General features: G+C 38.0%; 1 protein-coding gene across 1 annotated transcript in view; it reads left to right on the plus strand.

Annotated features, from left to right (window-relative positions):
• Positions 1-17,938, plus strand: part of LOC150082531 (solute carrier family 12 member 4-like) — a 208,503-nt gene that overhangs the window by 101,656 nt on the left and 88,909 nt on the right. Inside the window, exon 10 of the mRNA XM_090378670.1 lies at positions 13,406-13,500. Coding sequence (XP_090234796.1) covers positions 13,406-13,500 — 95 coding nt within the window. The remainder of the gene's footprint in view (positions 1-13,405; positions 13,501-17,938) is intronic.

Here is a 17,938-nt window from a genome sequence, read left to right on the forward strand (position 1 = left end):
TCTGTGGTACTACACTGACACTGGTAGAGAATGAAAAGGACCTGGGGGTAATTGTGCAGGCAGATATGAAGTTCTCTGAGCAGTGCAGACGGGCTGCAAGAGTAGCTCATGGTGTCTTGTCAATGATATACAGGAATTTTTGTAGCAGGGATAAGGAGGTGATTATTCCCTTTTATAAGGCAATGGTCAGGCCACACCTTGAGTACTGTATACAGGTCAGGAGGCCTCGTTTTAAGAAGGGTGTAGAGCTGTTAGAATGAGTACAGAGAAGGACAACAAGATTAGTGAATTGAACAAAGGGTTGCTCTTATGAAGGAAGGCTTAAGTTTTGCAAATTACAGTGTCTGGAGATTAAGCCTGCAAGGTGATCTGATTGAGGTATATAAAGCCTTGAATGGTTTGAGCATGCTCAATGCTGATGGGACTCTTCCTCTTGATCAGAATAATCGCCTGAGAGGGCATAAATTCAAATTGAGGAAAGACAGTTGTAGGATAGATGTGTGGAAGTTTGCCTATAGCCAGTGGGTGGTTGATTTCTGGAAGAAACTTCCATCTGTCGTAAAAGTTGGTAACTTAAATAGATTCAAAGCAGAATTAGACAAAAATTGGAGCGAGTGGATAGGTGAAATAAGAAGTGTGTGTGTGTGTGTGTGTGTGTGTGTGTGTGTGTGTGTGTGTGTGTGTGTGTGTGTGTGTGTGTGTTGGCTGAAGCTATATAAGCTTGCTTTCTTGCATCATGTGCCCTTGCTAATTTTAATGCTAATAAAATTCCAAAAAACAATTATAGTAACAAAATACACAACAATTCCAATAACAAAATACACATACAATAACCAATAACAAAATACACATACAATTCTAGTAACAAAAATTTCAATATTTTATTTTTATAGTATTTAATGAAAGTTTTATGATGTTCAGTTTTATCAGTGAATCAATATCTGGATTGATATTTGTCCTAGCAATGCAAAGTATATTTTTGAAAATTTATGTCAGAAATTCCATTAATTCAATAATATATATATATATATTTTGAAAATGATTACGTGCCAGATTATGCAAGTTCGCAGGCCGGAGGTTTCCCACCCCAGGTCTAAATGACACTATTCTTTTACCACATTTGAAATTGCTGCTAACTTCAGCAAGTGGAAATACTTGAGCGGTGCTAACTGTACCAAGTAATTAAATAAACTAAATTTTTAAACAAGATGCAAAATAAAAAGGAAATCAAATAAATAAACAAGTCATCATCATCATCAGCCATTTTCAATCCACTGCAGGATGAAGGCCTCTCCAGCAACTTTCCAGTTCCTTCTATTTTGTGCATTGGCCATCCATATACTAACAACAAACTCATGAATTTCATCTGTCCATCGCTGATGTTGTCTTCCAGGTTTTCTCTTAGATCCTCTTGGGTACCATTCTGTTATTTTCATAGTCCATCTGTCATTGTGTCTTCGAGCTATGTGTCCTGCCCAAGACCATTTTAGTTCTTTAGTTTTGATAAGAATGTTCTTTGCTGCCTAATCCATGTGTTTCTCTTCTTATCTAACAGTCTGATCCCCAATATAATTTGTTCCATTCTTCGCTGTGTAGTTCTCAGCTTCTCTTCCATTCTTTTGGTGAGTGCCCAAGTTTCACTTCCATAAGTCATGGTGGGAAGTATACATTGATTCATTATTTTATGTTTCAGACAAATTGGGCACTCACCAAATATTGCTCCTCAGTATGTGACTAAATTTCCTGAATGCTATCCATCCAAAATTTATTCTTCTCTTGACTTCCAGCCATTTATCATTATTACAGCCAATGACTTGTCCCAGGTAAGCATATGACTCCACCTTTTCAATTACTGCTCCTTCAATCATTATATCCCTTTCTGTGACATACTTGTTCATCATTAGTTTTGTTTTAGCCATATTCATCTTTAGTCCAAACTCCTTACTAACTCTGTATAAGATTTTCCTCTAACTCTTTGGGATCGTGGCTTATGACCACAATGTCATCTGCAAATCGTAAATGGTACTCTCCATTCACATTGACTCCTTTCTGTGACCAGTCTAATCTTCTGAAAGCTTCCTTAAGGGTAGGAGTAAACAACTTCAGAGATATTGTGTCTCCTTGTTGAACTTCTTTCTCAATTTTAAATTTACTACTGTCTTTGTCTAGTCTAATAAAGGAGATAGCATTCTCGTATATTTTCTTCAAAATCATAATTGGATGGTTGAGGGGGAGAAGGCAGAGAGTGGTAATCAATGGAGACTGCTCATCGTGGACTAATATTATTAGAGGAGTCCCTCAGGGTTCAGTGTTGGGTCCATTATTGTTTTCTGTATTTATAAATGATATTCATGATGGTATATCAAGCTTAATGTCCAAGTTTGCAGAAGACGATACAAAGGTTGGCAGGGTTGTTAAGGACACTACTGATGCTATGCTGCTGCAACAGGAAAGGTTGAGCAGATGGGCTGAGAGGTGGCAAATGAAGTTTATCATTGACAAATGTAAAGTACTACATATAGGAAACAGCAACCCCAGAGCAACGTATCAACTCTGTGGTACTACACTGACAGTGGTAGAGAATGAAAAGGACCTGGGGGTAATTGTGCAGGCAGATATGAAGTTCTCTGAGCAGTGCAGACGGGCTGCAAGAGTAGCTCATGATGTCTTGTCAATGATATACAGGAATTTTTCTAGCAGGGATAAGGAGGTGATTATTCCATTGTATAAGCCAATGGTCAGACCACACCTTGAGTGCTGTATACAGGTCTGGAGGCCTCATTTCAAGAAGGATGTAGAGCTGCTGGAATGAGTACAGAGAAGGGCAACAAGATTAGTGAATGGAACAAAGGGTTGCTCTTACGAAGAAAGGCTTAAGTTTTGCAAATTACTGTGTCTGGAGAATAGGCACCGGCGATGTGATCTGATAGAGGTGTATAAAGCCTTGAATGGTTTGAGCATGCTCAGTGCCGATGGGATTCTTCCTCTTGCTCAGAATAATCAACTGAAAGGGCAAAAATTCAGATTGAGGAAAGACAGATGTAGGATAGATGTGCGGAAATTTGCCTTTAGCCAGCGGGTAGTTGGTTGGTGGAACAGACTTCCATCCCTTGTAGTGGAAGTTGATAGACTAAATAAATTTAAGGCTCAGCTGGACAGGTATTTCGAACGAATGGAAGGGTGAAATGGAAGTGGGTTTTTTTTGGCTGATGCTGCATAAGCTTGCTTTCTTGCATCATATGCCTCTGCTAATGCTAATAATATATGGGGTATCTATGCCTTGTCTTTCTAGTGACCAAAATATTGCCTTATGCTGTATGGAGTCAAATGCCTTTTCATTATCCACAAATGCCAGGCATAATGGTGTTTTACATTCATTGCTTTCTCCATTAGCTATGACATTACGTGAAGGTGATCCATAGTTGAGAATCCTGTCCTAAAGCCAGCTTGCTCTTTCAGTTGATTCTCATCAAGTATTCTTTCTAATCTGTTTGTAATGACCCTTCTGAACAACTTGTAGATGTGGGATAACAAGCTAATTGGTCTATAATTTTCAATTTTTGATTTATCTCCTTTGTTATGCAGCAAAACTATGATTGCATTATTCTACTCCTTATGTGTCACACCTTTTCTAATGCAATTAGCATTAGAAAATGCAGTCTAATGCAAAGTCTAATCCATCTGCATTAGACCAGCATCAGCCAGAAAAAAAAAAAAACCCTCTTCCACTTCACCCCTCTGTTCATTCGAAATACCTGTCCAGCTGAGCCTTAAATTTATTTAGGCTATAAACGTCCACGACAAGGGATGGAAGTCTGTTCCACCAACCAACTACCCACTTGCTAAAGGCAAATTTCCGCATGTCTATCCTACATCTGTCTTTCCTCAATTTGAATTTATGCCCTATCAGGTGATTATTCTGAGCAAGAGGAAGAATCCCATCAGCATTGAGCATGCTGAAACCATTCAAGGCTTTATACACCTCTATCAGATCACCTCGCTGGTGCCTAGTCTCCAGACACTGTAATTTGCAAAACTTAAGCCTTTCTTCGTAAGAATACCCCTTTGTTCCATTCACTAATCTTGTTACCCTTCTCTGTACTCATTCCAGCAGCTCTACATCCTTCTTGAAATGAGGCCTCCAGACCTGTATACAGTACTCAAGGTGTGGCCTGACCATTGCCTTATACAAGGGAATAATCACCTCCTTATCCCTGCTAGAAAAATTCCTGTATATCATTGACAAGACACCATGAGCTACTCTTGCAGCCCGTTTGCACTGCTCAGAGAACTTCTTATCTGCCTGCACAATTATCGCCAGGTCCTTTTCATTGTCTACCACTGTCAGTGTAGAACCACAGAGTTGATACGCTGCTCTGGGGTTGCTGTTTCCCATATGTAGCACTTTACATTTGTCAATGTTAAACTTCATTTGCCACCTCTCAGCCCATCTGCTCAACCTTTTCAGATCCTGTTGCAGCAGCATAGTGTCAGTAGTGTCCTTAACAATCCTGCCAACCTTTGTATCATCTGCAAACTTGGACATTAAGCTTGATATACCATCATCAATATTATTTATAAATACAGAAAACAATAATGGACCCAACACTGAACCCTGAGGGACTCCACCAATAATATTAGTCCACGAAGAGCAGTGTCCATTGATTACCACTCTCTATCTTCTCCCCCTCAACCATCCCTTTATCCATAGTAGCAATTTGCCTCCAATGCCACACTGCTCTAATTAGCATTAGCATTAGTAGAGGCATTTGATGCAAGAAAGCACACTTATGCAACATCAGCCAAAAAAAAAAAAAAAAAAAAAAAAAAGTAAAATAAATAAATAAAAAATAACCACTTCCACTTCACCCCTCTCTTCGTTCTAAATATTGCCTCCAATGCCACACTGCTCCAATTTGTACAGCAGTCTTCCATGTGCAACAGTATCAAAAGCCTTTCTAAGATCCAAGTATATAATATCAAAGTTATTTCCTGCATCCAGTTCTTTTGTGACTGCCTCATAGTATCCAATCAAATTGGTCAGGCAAGACTTCCCCTTAACAAAACCATGCTGTGTCCGAGCTATAACTGAAGTCTTGTCTAGATGATCCTGCAGTGCTTCTTTAACCAGTGCCTCCATTAATTTTCCTGGAACAGAAGTTAAACTCACAGGTCTATAATTACTTGTGTCAGCCTTTGATCCTCCGTTGTGAATTGGTGTCACATTTGCACATCTCCAGTCCATGGGTACCTCCCCTGAGTCCAAGGAAGCTCTCATAATTATGGCTAAGGGTTTGCTTACTTCCTTTGCTGCCTCCTTTAATATAACTGGATAGATCCCATCCACCCCAGGTGCCTTTCTTGTGTTTATCTTCAACAATTTCTCCTCCATTTTACTCTCAGTTATTACAAGATTCTCTAGCTTACTGCTAGAGTTGAATACACCTCTGGCATTCCCCTCGCTGAATAACTCCTCATGTGTGAATGCCGATGCAAAATATTCATTTAGTTTGTTAGCTACCTGAGCAGGGTCATCAACAGTTGACCCATCGATATCAAGTGGACCAATCTGATTCATCCCCTTCCTTCTAGAGTTTACATAAGTAAAGAACTCTTTGCTGTTTTTCTTTGCATCCCTTGCCAAGGATTTCTCGTAATCTGCCTTCGCCTGCCTAACCTCCTTTGTAACTTGGTTACATATCAACTTATATCTATCATAGGCTTCTGTGTCACGTGTTAATTTGTATGTATCCCATGCATTTTTCTTCTCTGCCATATGCCTCATTAGTTCATCTGACATCCATTTAGGCCTAAACCTTGAACAATATTTCTTAGTTGGTATGTAAAGCCTAGTAGCTTGCAAGATACGTTCTTTGAATGCTTCCCATTTTGAATTTGCTGTTGGTAACATCCTCAGTTGATCCCACTGTATACAATTTAAATACTGTCTCTGTCCATCGTAGTCGCCTTTACGAAAGCAATACCCCTTCCCTTTACCCCTAATGGTAGTTACCTCTTTGAGTAACTCCCACTTCAGAACACTGTGATCACTGCCACCTAGTGGTTCATTTATCTGCAGATTCTTAATGCATGAAGAATCACTACTGATAATCAAATCAAGAGTATTACTCCCTCTAGTTGCCTCCCGAACATGCTGATGTAGAAAACAATCATCCAATAAATCCACAAAAGCCTTGCTAGTGTGTGAGTGACCAGCCCCCAAATTTACTCTCTGATTTACTGGCCCACTCTATTTCTCTGTACAGTTTCTTATTATACTCATCAGAGTCATTAGGCCTATAGCACACTCCTACTCTCAATTTTGATCTCCCAATGCTTATGTCACACCAAACTGACTCGACACTGCACTGTCCAGCGATGTCGACTGGCTTCACTTCCTTGGATTTTATGTGTTTCTTAACTAATTGCATAACCCCTCCTCCCTTCCTATCCTGTCTATCCTTTCTGTAGACATTGTACTCCCCAAATTCTAGTTCTGCATTCCTTATATCTGTGTGACACCACGTCTCTGAAATCCCAACAATATCTGCCTTTGATGTTTTGAGCAATACCTCAAATTCATCAAATTTATTTACTAAACTCCTAGCATTGGTGTACACGCAAGTATACATGCACCTGCTCTTCCTCTTAGCCACCCTAACACAACCCATGTGTTTACTTGTACCCCTATGATTCCCAGCAGTCTCTGAAATATCCTGCATCTTATTTTCCCGGCTGCTGCTCATTCCAATAGAAGCAGTGCAAGAATCACTTTCTCCTCTGCCAGTGGCTACTGTTAATCTATTAGTCCTTGTATCCCCCCAATCTAGCAGTTTTCCGACCCACCTAACACTGCCTCGATACCATCAGCAAACATTCTTGCACCCTTTCTATTTAAGTGTATCCCATCCCTGTAGAAGCAGTCTCTCCTGTTAACAAGTACAGACCAGGCTGAAAAAAATTCACCCCTTGAGCCCTGCACAATCTTTCCAGGGCCGAATTGATCGACAGGGCTCTCATCATATACTCCCTCCTATCGTGTCTGGGCATAATTGCAGACACTTTCAAATTCAACCCTAATTCACGGCTTTTTTTCATCAGTGACCTGTACTTGTTAAGTAATTCCGCCGGTCTCCTACTCTTAATATCATTAGTGCCAACGTGTACAACTATATCACCTTTTGTGCCCTTAAAAGATGATATCCGCTCTACAACGTCATCAACCTTTGCCCCTGGCAGACATACCCTGGTCCTGTTCCACCTATCCTTTTTACAAAGCATGTTTCCCGTTTCCCTGACAATAGAGAAACCAACAACTACTAGTTCCTTTGGGACCAGCGCATTCTGCCTTGGGGGTTGCCGCTGTGTTGCGCGATGACCAAGTGCAAGCTCTGGCATTGGTGTGGGCAGCTGAGAGCTTGATGGGCCCCTCACTTGTAATCCTTCTAGGGCATCCACCCTGTCCTTCAAGCTCTCATATAGGCCCATAACAACGCTGAGTTGTCGCCTGATTTCCTTACACTCCTTGCATTGCGCACATACAAAGACATCCCCCATGGCAGTATCATGTCCCATATATGACTGCTCCGCAAACATCAAGCAAATAGTGCATCTTAAAAGGCTGTGATTCAGAGGGCAACTGCCCCCCTCAGTTCTCCCCTGAGCCACAGCATTTTCCCATTAGCTCGAGCCTTTTGCTTTGCTGCTCTGGTTTGAGTCATGATTTCGATTTACTTTCAATAAAATTTCAATTTCAGTTTAAAATTAAATCCTAAACTTGTATCCCAACACAGTTATAACGTTATATTTATGTTTCAGTAACGAGTGTTATCAAACGAAATATTTATGTTTCAGTAACGAGTGTTATCTACGAAATATTTATGTTTCAGTAAGGAGTGTTATCTGCAAAATCTACGAGTGTTATCTACGAAATATTTGTTTCAGTAACGAGTGTTATCTACGAAATATTTATGTTTCAGTAATGAGTGTTATCTACAAAATATTTGTTTCAGTAACGGGTGTTATCTACGAAATCCCTTTATATAGCTTCCGTATCAAGTTATATATTAATTATTTATTTTTACTAATGATTTATGGTACGTAACCTAAGTGGTTATGTGTTATAGTTAAAAGTACAATTTAATTGCCAATGAAGTTCAACAAGATTAATAGATTTTACTGATTAATTTTCCCGTAACAATGGCGGCTATTTACGAACGGTAAACACGTGGATTTGATACCCTTTCCGATACAAAGTAATACCTACAAAATATCTATATAAGTTACTTTAAACTTAAGTACCGTAAATAGGAATATAAAGCTACTCTAGAAAATAAGTTAATATGTCAATTTAAACTAATAAAGCAGAAAATAAATCAGAAAAAACTTCTCTGTTCCAAGAGCGGCAGAAAGGCACGTCCGCACCGGCAACCCTCGTCCTCAGACTGATTGCAGCAGTCTTCCATGTGCAACAATATCAAAAGCTTTTCTAAGATCCAAGTATATAATATCAAAGTTATTCCCTGCATCCAGTTCTTTTGTGACTGCATCATAGTATCCAATCAAATTGGACAGGCAAGACTTCCCCTTAACAAAACCATGCTGTGTCCGAGCTATAACTGAAGTCTTGTCTAGATGATCCTGCAGTGTTTCTTTAACCAGTGCCTCCATTAATTTTCCTGGAACAGAAGTTAAACTCACAGGTCTATAATTACTTGTGTCAGCCTTTGATCCTCCTTTGTGAATTGGGGTCACATTTGCACATCTCCAGTCCATGGGTACTTCCCCCGAGTCCAAGGAAGCTCTCATAATTATGGCTAAGGGTTTGCTTACTTCGTTTGCTGCCTCCTTTAATATAACTGGATAGATCCCATCCACCCCAGGTGCCTTTCTTTAACAATTTCTCCTCCATTTTACTCTCAGTTATTACAAGATTCTCTAAATATGGCTAATGGTTTGCTTACTTCCTTTGCTGCCTCCTTTAATATAACTGGATAGATCCCATCCACCCCAGGTGCCTTTCTTGTGTTTATCTTTATCAATTTCTCCTCCACTTTACTCTCAGTTATTACAAGATTCTCTAGCTTACTGCCAGAGTTGAATACACCGTTATCCAGCGAGGGCATTCCCCTCGCTGAATAACTCCTCTTGTGTGAATGTCGATGCAAAATATTCATTTACTTTGTTAGCTACCTGAGCAGGATCATCAACAATTGACCCATCGATATCAAGTGGACCAATCTGATTCTTCCCTTCCTTCTAGAGTTTACATAAGTAAAGAACTCTTTGCTGTTTTTCTTTTCATCCTTTGCCAAAGATTTCTCGTAATCTGCCTTTGCCTGCCTAACTTTCTTTGTAACTTGGCTACAGATCAACTTGTATCTATCATAGGCTTCTGTTCACGTGTTAATTTATATGTATCCCATGCATTTTTCTTCTATGTCATATGTCTCATTAGTTCATCTGACATCCATTTAGGCCTAAACCTTGAACAATATTTCTTAGTTGGTATGTAAAGCCTAGTAGCTTCCAAGATAAGTTCTTTGAATGCTTCCCATTTTGAATTTGCTGTTGGTAACATCTTCAGTTGGTCCCACTGTATAGAATTTAAATACTGTCTCAGACCATCGTAGTCGCCTTTACGAAAGCAATAACCCTTCCCTTTATCCCTGATGGTAGTTACTTCTTTGAGTAAATCCCACTTCAGCACACTGTGATCACTGCCACCTAGCGGTTCCTTTATCTGTAGGTTCCTAATGCATGAAGAATCACTACTGATAATCAAATCAAGAGTATTACTCCATCTAGTTGCCTCCCGAACATGCTGATGTATAAAACAATCATCCAATAAATCCACAAAAGTCTTGATAGTGTGTGAGTGACCAACCCACAAATTCCAGTCAATATCTGGGAAATTAAAATCCCCCATTATAAGACTCTCTGATTTACTGGCCCACTCTATTTCCCTGTACAGTTTCTTATTATACTCATCAGAGTCATTAGGCCTATAGCACACTCCTACTCTCAATTTTGATCTCGCAATGCTTATGTCACACCAAACTGACTCGACACTGCACTGTCCAGCGATGTCGACTGGCTTCACTTTTTTGGATTTTATGTGTTTCTTAACTAATAGCATAACCCCTCCTCCCTTCCTATACTGTCTATCCTTTCTGTAGACGTTGTACTCCCCAAATTCCAGCTCTGCATTCCTTATATCTGTGTGACACCACGTCTCTGATATTCCAACAATATCCACCTTTGATGCTTTGAGCAATACCTCAAATTCATCAAATTTATTTACCAAACTCCTAGCATTGGTGTACATGCAAGTATACATGCACCTGTTCTTAGCTATCCTAACACAACCCATGTGTTTACTTGTACCGCAATGACTCCCAGCAGTCTCTGAAATATCCTGCATCTTGTTTTTCAGGCTTCTGCTCATTCCAATAGAAGCAGTGCAAGAATCACTTTCACCTCTGCCAGTGGCTACTGTAATTCTATTAGTCTTTGTAGCCCCTCAAGCTAGCAGTTTTTCGACCCACCTAACACTGCCTCGATAGCATCAGCAAATATTCTTGCACCCTTTCTATTTAAGTGTATCCCATCCCTGTAGAAGCAGTCTCTCCTTTTAACAAGTACCGTCCAGGCTGAAAAAAATTCTACCCCTTGAGCCTTGCACAATCTTTCCATATCTATAGCATTGATCGACAAGGCTCTCATCATATACTCCCTCCTATCGTGTCTGGGCAGAATTGCAGACACTCAAATTCAACCCTAATTCATGGCGTTTTTTCAACAGTGACCTGTACTTGTTAAGTAATTCTGCCGGTCTCCTACTCTTGATATCATTAGTGCCAACGTGTACAACTATATCACCTTTTGTGCCCTTAAAAGATGATATATTTTCTACAACGTCATCAACCTTTGCCCCTGGCAGATATACCCTGGTCCTGTTCCACCTATCCTTTTTACAAAGCATGTTCCCCATTTCCCTGACAATAGAGTCACCAACAACAACTAGTTCCTGTGGGACCAGCACATTCTGCCTTGGGGGTTGCCGCTGTGTTGCGTGATGAACAAGTGCAAGCTCTTTCGTTGATGTGGGCAGCTGAGAGCTTGATGGGCCCCTCAATTTAGTTCCTTCGAGGGCATCCACCTTGTTCTTCAAGCTCTCATATAGGCCCATAACAACGCTGAGTTGTTGCCTGATTTCGTTACACATTGCGCACACACAAAGACATCCCCCATGGCAATATCATGTCCCGCACCTGATTGCTCCACAAACATCATGCAAGCAGTGCATTTTGTGAAGAGTTTTGCCAGTTTTTGTGTTATGTCTCTTCCTCCCAATTTTAACAACTCTTCAGTAACTTCATCTTCCTCCAGAGCTTTCTGATTCTTCATTTTGTTCAACACATGTTCTACCTCATCAGGAAGGATATCAGGTATGTTGTATGTGTTACTAATTTGCGATCCATCATGCCCACTGTTGGCATCATTCCCTCGCTCCTTGTATAACTCTTTATAGTAGTTTTCTGCTATTTGAATTATGCCTTCGCTTCTATTTATAAGTACACCATCGCTATTCTTCAGTTTCAGTATCATTTGTCTTTCTGTATTACTTCTCATGGCTGCTGATTTAAATCCTTTGTTTTCCCTTAATGCTTGTTCTACTTTTCTTGTGTTAAATTGGGCGCCTCCGTAGCCAGGTGGGAAGGAGCAGCAGTGCGTAGCACACGCTTCTTGATTAGACCGGGGTTCGAGCCCGTCACCACCACATACGGAGGATGCGGAAAGGTCAAGGGAATGACCACTGCATATTCCCAGAGCAATATGGCCTTAGTTGCTAATGCTCCTAAAAACCAAATAACATAACATAACTTGTGTTAAATTTTCTTATGTCCTCTCTGAGTCTCTTTCTAATGGCTTTGCATAACTCAGTATACTCAATTTTCTCCTTGTCAGTGTTTTTCTTGCTCTTCATTTGTCGTCTTCAGTTCATCAAGACAAGTGTTTCAAATAAACAAGTATGAGCTATCTAAAAATACCAGAAATCACTAACCCCCAAATTGAATATAGTTGCCCAGTAAGGAAAAAACTATGCAAAAGAAAAGAAAGTCTTGGGTACCCATAGTAACAACTTTATCGCAGAACATAGACTATTGAGAAAATTTCCTACACTTGCATTTCTCTCATGGCCTGAAATTACAGTAAAATGACCATGGATGCCCTGATGTAAGCAAAAAGAATGTGAGTAGGTAGATTAAACAAAATGTGTGCTTAAATGTGGTTAACATCCTGTAACCAGGAGACAACTTATGCAAATTGAAACAGTGCTAATTTCAGTGTCAACCAGAAGCAATCAATATGCTATAATTCCTTTTCTCTTAGTGAGTGTTTTTTTTTTTTTTTTTTTTGGTGGCCTAGTGAAATATTTATGGTGTTCTCAGGAGCGCAGTCATGCCATATCTATAGCATTCCATGCTGCTCTACTTCAAGATAAAAAGGAAACTAAATAAATATTTGATATCCTTTTTATTTTGCAGTTTGTTTAATTATTTAGTTTATTTAATTTCTAGGTAGCCGGTTAGCACATTTCAAGTATTTCTTCTTCTCATAGTTAGCAACAGTTTCATGCTTGTTATAAGAGCGGGTTTTAGACAGTCATTGATTGAGATTAATAAATCATTGATCCTGCATTTAATTCATTTTTTAATATAAAATTTTATTTGTTTTCTTGTTCACTTGTATGTAGGACTGCCCTTAGTGGTTCAGTAAAAATTCTCAGAGTGAGATAAGAGTGAGTGAAAATGACTTTTCCTGTAATTGTCTGGCATTTGTGACTCTCTTATTTGCACAATTAATGTCCTCTGAGGAGTCTGTTAACATATTTTCCTGCTCCCCCTCCTCCTCTCCTTCTTTATTATTATCATTATTATCAGCCTTTTTAGTCAACTGCAAAACAATAAGTATTCTGTACAGGAAGGATATTGGTCATAAGTCTACATACTGGCAATATAGGTTAGAGACTATTTGCGTATTGTATCTGAATACAAGTGTGTGTTCTTAGTACAGTTTGCATGTTTAGGCCAAAAAAAAAAACAATACTCCACTTGGGATCCTACTCCCTCCACTTGAGAGAGAGATCAGCTGACTTGGTCTTGATAGAGACCTTTAGAAATTCCTCCAGTGAGTGATTGGATTTGAACCCAGGCCTCTCGAATGAGTGACAATGGATGAAACTGCCATACTGTTACAGAGGATATCAACCTATTTGATTTATTTTAAGACTCAGACTAAGAAATATAATGTAAATTATTTTTTGGACTTTGCCTTATGCATAACTTCTGTTTTTTTGAAAATAAAATATTTTTTGTTTAAAATTTTCTATATCATGCAGGTATAATGGCAGGTTCTAATAGATCAGGTGACTTAGCAGATGCGCAGAGATCTATACCCACAGGAACTCTTGCTGCTCAACTTAGCACATCCTTTGTTTGTATCCTTTAATATACTTGCTGAATTTGGTTACAGGAAGTTTATTGCCATTTGAAATATGAAGAATTGATAGTAATTTCCTTGTTAATAGTACAAATTTCACAAGCGTAGGGTAGCATAAAGGAAATGAAACAGTTTTACTGTTCTTTATACAGCAGACTTTTGATTTACTGGGATTGGATTAACCAGGAACACTTCAAGACTCCAAATTAAAAAAAAAAAAAAAAAAAGACCAAATGTTTATTTTGTTTTATTGCGTTGTTGTGTTCCGTCGCACCGCAAAAGGGAAAATTTTCTTCGTTATTTATGTCAGGGATGTCGGAATTTCTATTTTTATAGTAACTATTTTATTTTTTTTTTGTTTAGAAATTGCGAAAATGATGGGCAAACGCAAGAATTGTGCTTTCAATTGAACAAAAACTTGAAATTATTCAAAAATTTGAAAACAGCGCATCCGTTAAATCTCTAAAGAACCATTATAACGTTGGTGATTAAACCATATGTGTCATTGAAAAAAATAATGGGAAGCATCGTATTGAACACGCGAGTGGTGTGTGGTAGGTTTTTTCATTTTTTATATATCGCCATACTTTTTACGTATTTGCTGAACAGTTCTTGATACAGTAAGTCGCCAACTTACGTTACGTTATTTATGTATATATTTTTTTTTTTATAGGACTGAAAATTTCAGTGAAGGAGACACACATTTCCCTATAATAACGTAAAAACCCACAGAATTCCAATTATCAGTATTATCGCAAATGCAATAAGATCGAGTTTACTATCTATTTATAATGAATTGCACTAAAATAAAAGCCCAATAACCCAGAAAGTGCAAATTGTTTTTATTGTTTTATGGCAGTGACTTCCGGAAATGTGCTTTAGTAAAATGTGAGTCTGCCTGAGGTGACAATAGTGAGTTTTCGCCTTAACGCTGTGAAGTTCTTTACAGAAAATTTAATTTTGACTGTTATCATGGTGCCGACTAAGAATAATTGACAGCGGTACTAGTAAATCTATCAAGAAAAGGAAAGCGATCGAGTTGAATCAGAAATTTAAAATAATAAGGATGTATGAAAATGGCCAAACATCAACAAGTATCGTGCAGAATTCAGATTTGTCAGTGGCAACAGTGAACACAATAAAGGAGAAAGACAGAATATGAGAAGCGGTGAAGCGATCAGCACCAATGAAGTCAACTATAATAACCAAAGCTACGAAATACGTATCAGTTTTTACAGTACAATAACATGCATTTATGCAGTCACTCGTTAAAGATGCATTGCAGGATCATCTAGACAAGACTGCACCAATAATAATTCAGACACAGCATGGGTTTGTTAAGGGAAAGTCTAGTCTGTCAAATTTGATTGGTTATTATGATGTGGTTACAAAGGAACTGGATGCAAAAAATAATTTTGATATCATATATTTGGATTTCAGGAAAGCTTTTGACACTGTTGCGCATGGAAGACTATTGTACAAATTGGAGCAGAATGGTATTAAGGGTAAGTTGCTACAATGGATAAAAGGATGGTTAAGTGGGAGAAGACAGAGGGTGGTAATCAATGGGTGCTGCTCTTCGTGGACTAATGTTATTAGTGGAGTCCCACAGGGTTCAGTGTTGGGTCCACTGTTGTTTTGTATATTTATCAATGATATTGATGAAGGTATATCAGGCTTAATGTCGAAGTTTGCAGATGATACAAAGGTTGGCAGGGTTGTTAATGACAGTAATGGCAGTGTGCTACTGCAACAGAATCTAGATAATTTGGGCAGATGGGCTAAGAAGTGGCAACTGAAATTTAACCTTGACAAATGCAAAGTACTGCATATGGGTAGAAGTAACCCCAGGGAAACGTATCAACTGTGTGGTACTACACTTAAGGTGGTAGAAAATGAAAAAGACCTGGGAGTAATTGTGCAGTCAGATATGAAGTTTTCTGAGCAATACAGACAGGCTGCCAGGGCAGGTCATGGGGTTTTGTCAATGATATATAGGAATTTTGCTAGCAGGGAAAAGGAGGTGATTATCCCTCTGTATAAGGCAATGGTCAGGCCACGCCTTGAGTACTGCGTACAGGTCTGGAGGCCTCATTTTAGGAAGGATGTAGATTTACTTGAGCGTGTACAGAGAAGGGCAACAAGATTGGTGAGGGGAATGAAGGGATCCTCTTACCAAGAGAGGCTTAAGTTCTGCAAATTGCAGTGGCTGGAGACTAGGCACCTGTGCGGTGATCTGATTGAGGTGTGTAAGGCCTTGAATGGGTTCAGCACGCTGAATTCTGATGGGATCCTTCCACTTGTTCAGATTACGAACCTAAGGGGGCATAAATTCAAATTAAGAAAAGACAGATGTAGAATAGATGTGCGGAAATTTGCCTTTAGCCAGCGGGTGGTTAATTGCTGGAACAAACTTCCATCTATCGTTGTGGAAGTTGATAGGTTGAATAAATTTAAGGAGGAACTGGACAGGCATTTGGATGGAATGGTGTGATTTTTTTTTTTTTTTTTTTTTGGCTGATGCTGCATAAGCTCATACACATGCTTTCTTGCATCACATGCCACTACTACTACTACTACTATTTTTTCTTCCTTTTATGTTTTCTTTTCTTATTTGGCTACTTCACTGCTGTCCCCAGATAAAGTTTTTAATTGAACTAATTAAAAATATATAACCATTTTTCTTCATTCTTCTGAGGATATTATGTGGTTTTTGTAATTTTAGCATATCAGGGATATAGCAGCAATATTTTATTAGTCATTCCTGAGTTAAAACTCGATTTACATAATAATTCCTGGAACGTATCTCTTACGTATGTTGGGGATGTACTGTATTATTGGATTAACCAGGAAATCGATTATGTGGGAATTTTTTTTTACCATCTATCCCGGAAAATTGAGAGTCTACTGTACTTTTTAACTTGCCTGCAGCTTACCATTTTATTTTGTAATAACATTTTTCATAAAAATAGTTAATTATAAATTTAATATTTCACAGAAACAATGTGTTATTAAAAATAAAGCATTCAAAGTTCTTTGAAAGCATGGTGCATCAGATTAAGTAGAAATGAAAACACTTTATCCTCATAGTTAGAGAATCTGTTTTTTATTTAAAATAAATAATATACAGATTCTGTAAATCAAACATTTCAGAGTTTCTGCTTCTTTATTGGCTTCTATCTTTGCTGCTGTATTCTGAGCAAAAGAGAAAGAGTTTACTCATTTGTGATTTCAGGTTGTAGTAATCAAAATTGAAAATAAGTATTTGGAAAATGGAAGTCATATATGGACCAAGAAGTTAATAGATTATTATTATTCTGTACTGTCAGAATTAGGTGATTCTGAAAGTAACTGTAGTGCAAAGAGGTAAATGAATACGTCAAACATTTCACAGAGATTCTTCTTCTTCATTGACTGTTGCCATTGATTGCATGATTGCAGCATTTTTTCTTTTATCCAGCATGTATATTCTTTAATAAATAAGTGTTGAGAATATTCATTAAAGAAGACAGTTGCCAATAGAAGAGACAGTTCACATTAAGCAGATATGCCTTGGTTATCTGTGTTATATTATATTTAAGAGAAATTAAAGAAAGTTTGGTTAGACAAAAGTAAAAAAAAAATTATTTTTCTATAATTTGTTTAAATATTTTGTAAATGTAATTTCTGTACTTTTATAAATTTAATTTTTTTTGGTAATTTTTATGACTATTTTTCTGTAATATTTTCTAAATTTTAATTTTTACCTTTTGTAAAGCTAATTTTACCAAATTACACTTTTTTAATATCTTTTAAGCTTAAATTCCTAAGTTCATTTGTAGATAAAGTTTTGATAGCTGCATAATTATTGTAATATTTTGTTAATTTAATTTTAAATTAATTTTGTTTAAGATAGCCTATAATATTTTATTAATTTAAATTCTGTAATACACTGTAAAGTTTATTCTGTAATATATTATGAATTTAATTTTTACTTTATAATGGTTGCTACAAGATTCACTTTATTTGAGGATATCTGACTTATATAGAAATGGCTGTAGGCAATTTCAAATGCAATTCACGAGTTCATTGCTTGTACTGACACACTGTGGCATCTGTTCCAAGATTGATCTAGTAGATAATCCTAGCTCAACTGACAATTATTTTCTGTTCCCAGCATAAATACAGTCGCCTCCGTAGCTAGGTGGGAAGGAGCAGCAGTGCGTAGCACACGCTTCTTGATTAGACCGGGGTTCGAGCCCGTCACCACCAAATATGGAGGATGCGGAAAGGTCAGGGAATGACCACCGCATATCCCGGAGCAATATGGCCTTAGTTGCTAATGCTCCTAAAAACCAAATAACAAATAACAAACAAAGCATAAATACTAGACTAATCTCAAATTAAAACTTGATGCATTAATAGATAAATTTGAATTAGTAAATTAAAAGGT

This window comes from Mastigoproctus giganteus, chromosome 7 (genome assembly GCF_048544385.1).
Source record: "Mastigoproctus giganteus isolate SK-2022 chromosome 7, ASM4854438v1, whole genome shotgun sequence".
NCBI classification, from domain to species: domain Eukaryota; kingdom Metazoa; phylum Arthropoda; class Arachnida; order Uropygi; family Thelyphonidae; genus Mastigoproctus; species Mastigoproctus giganteus.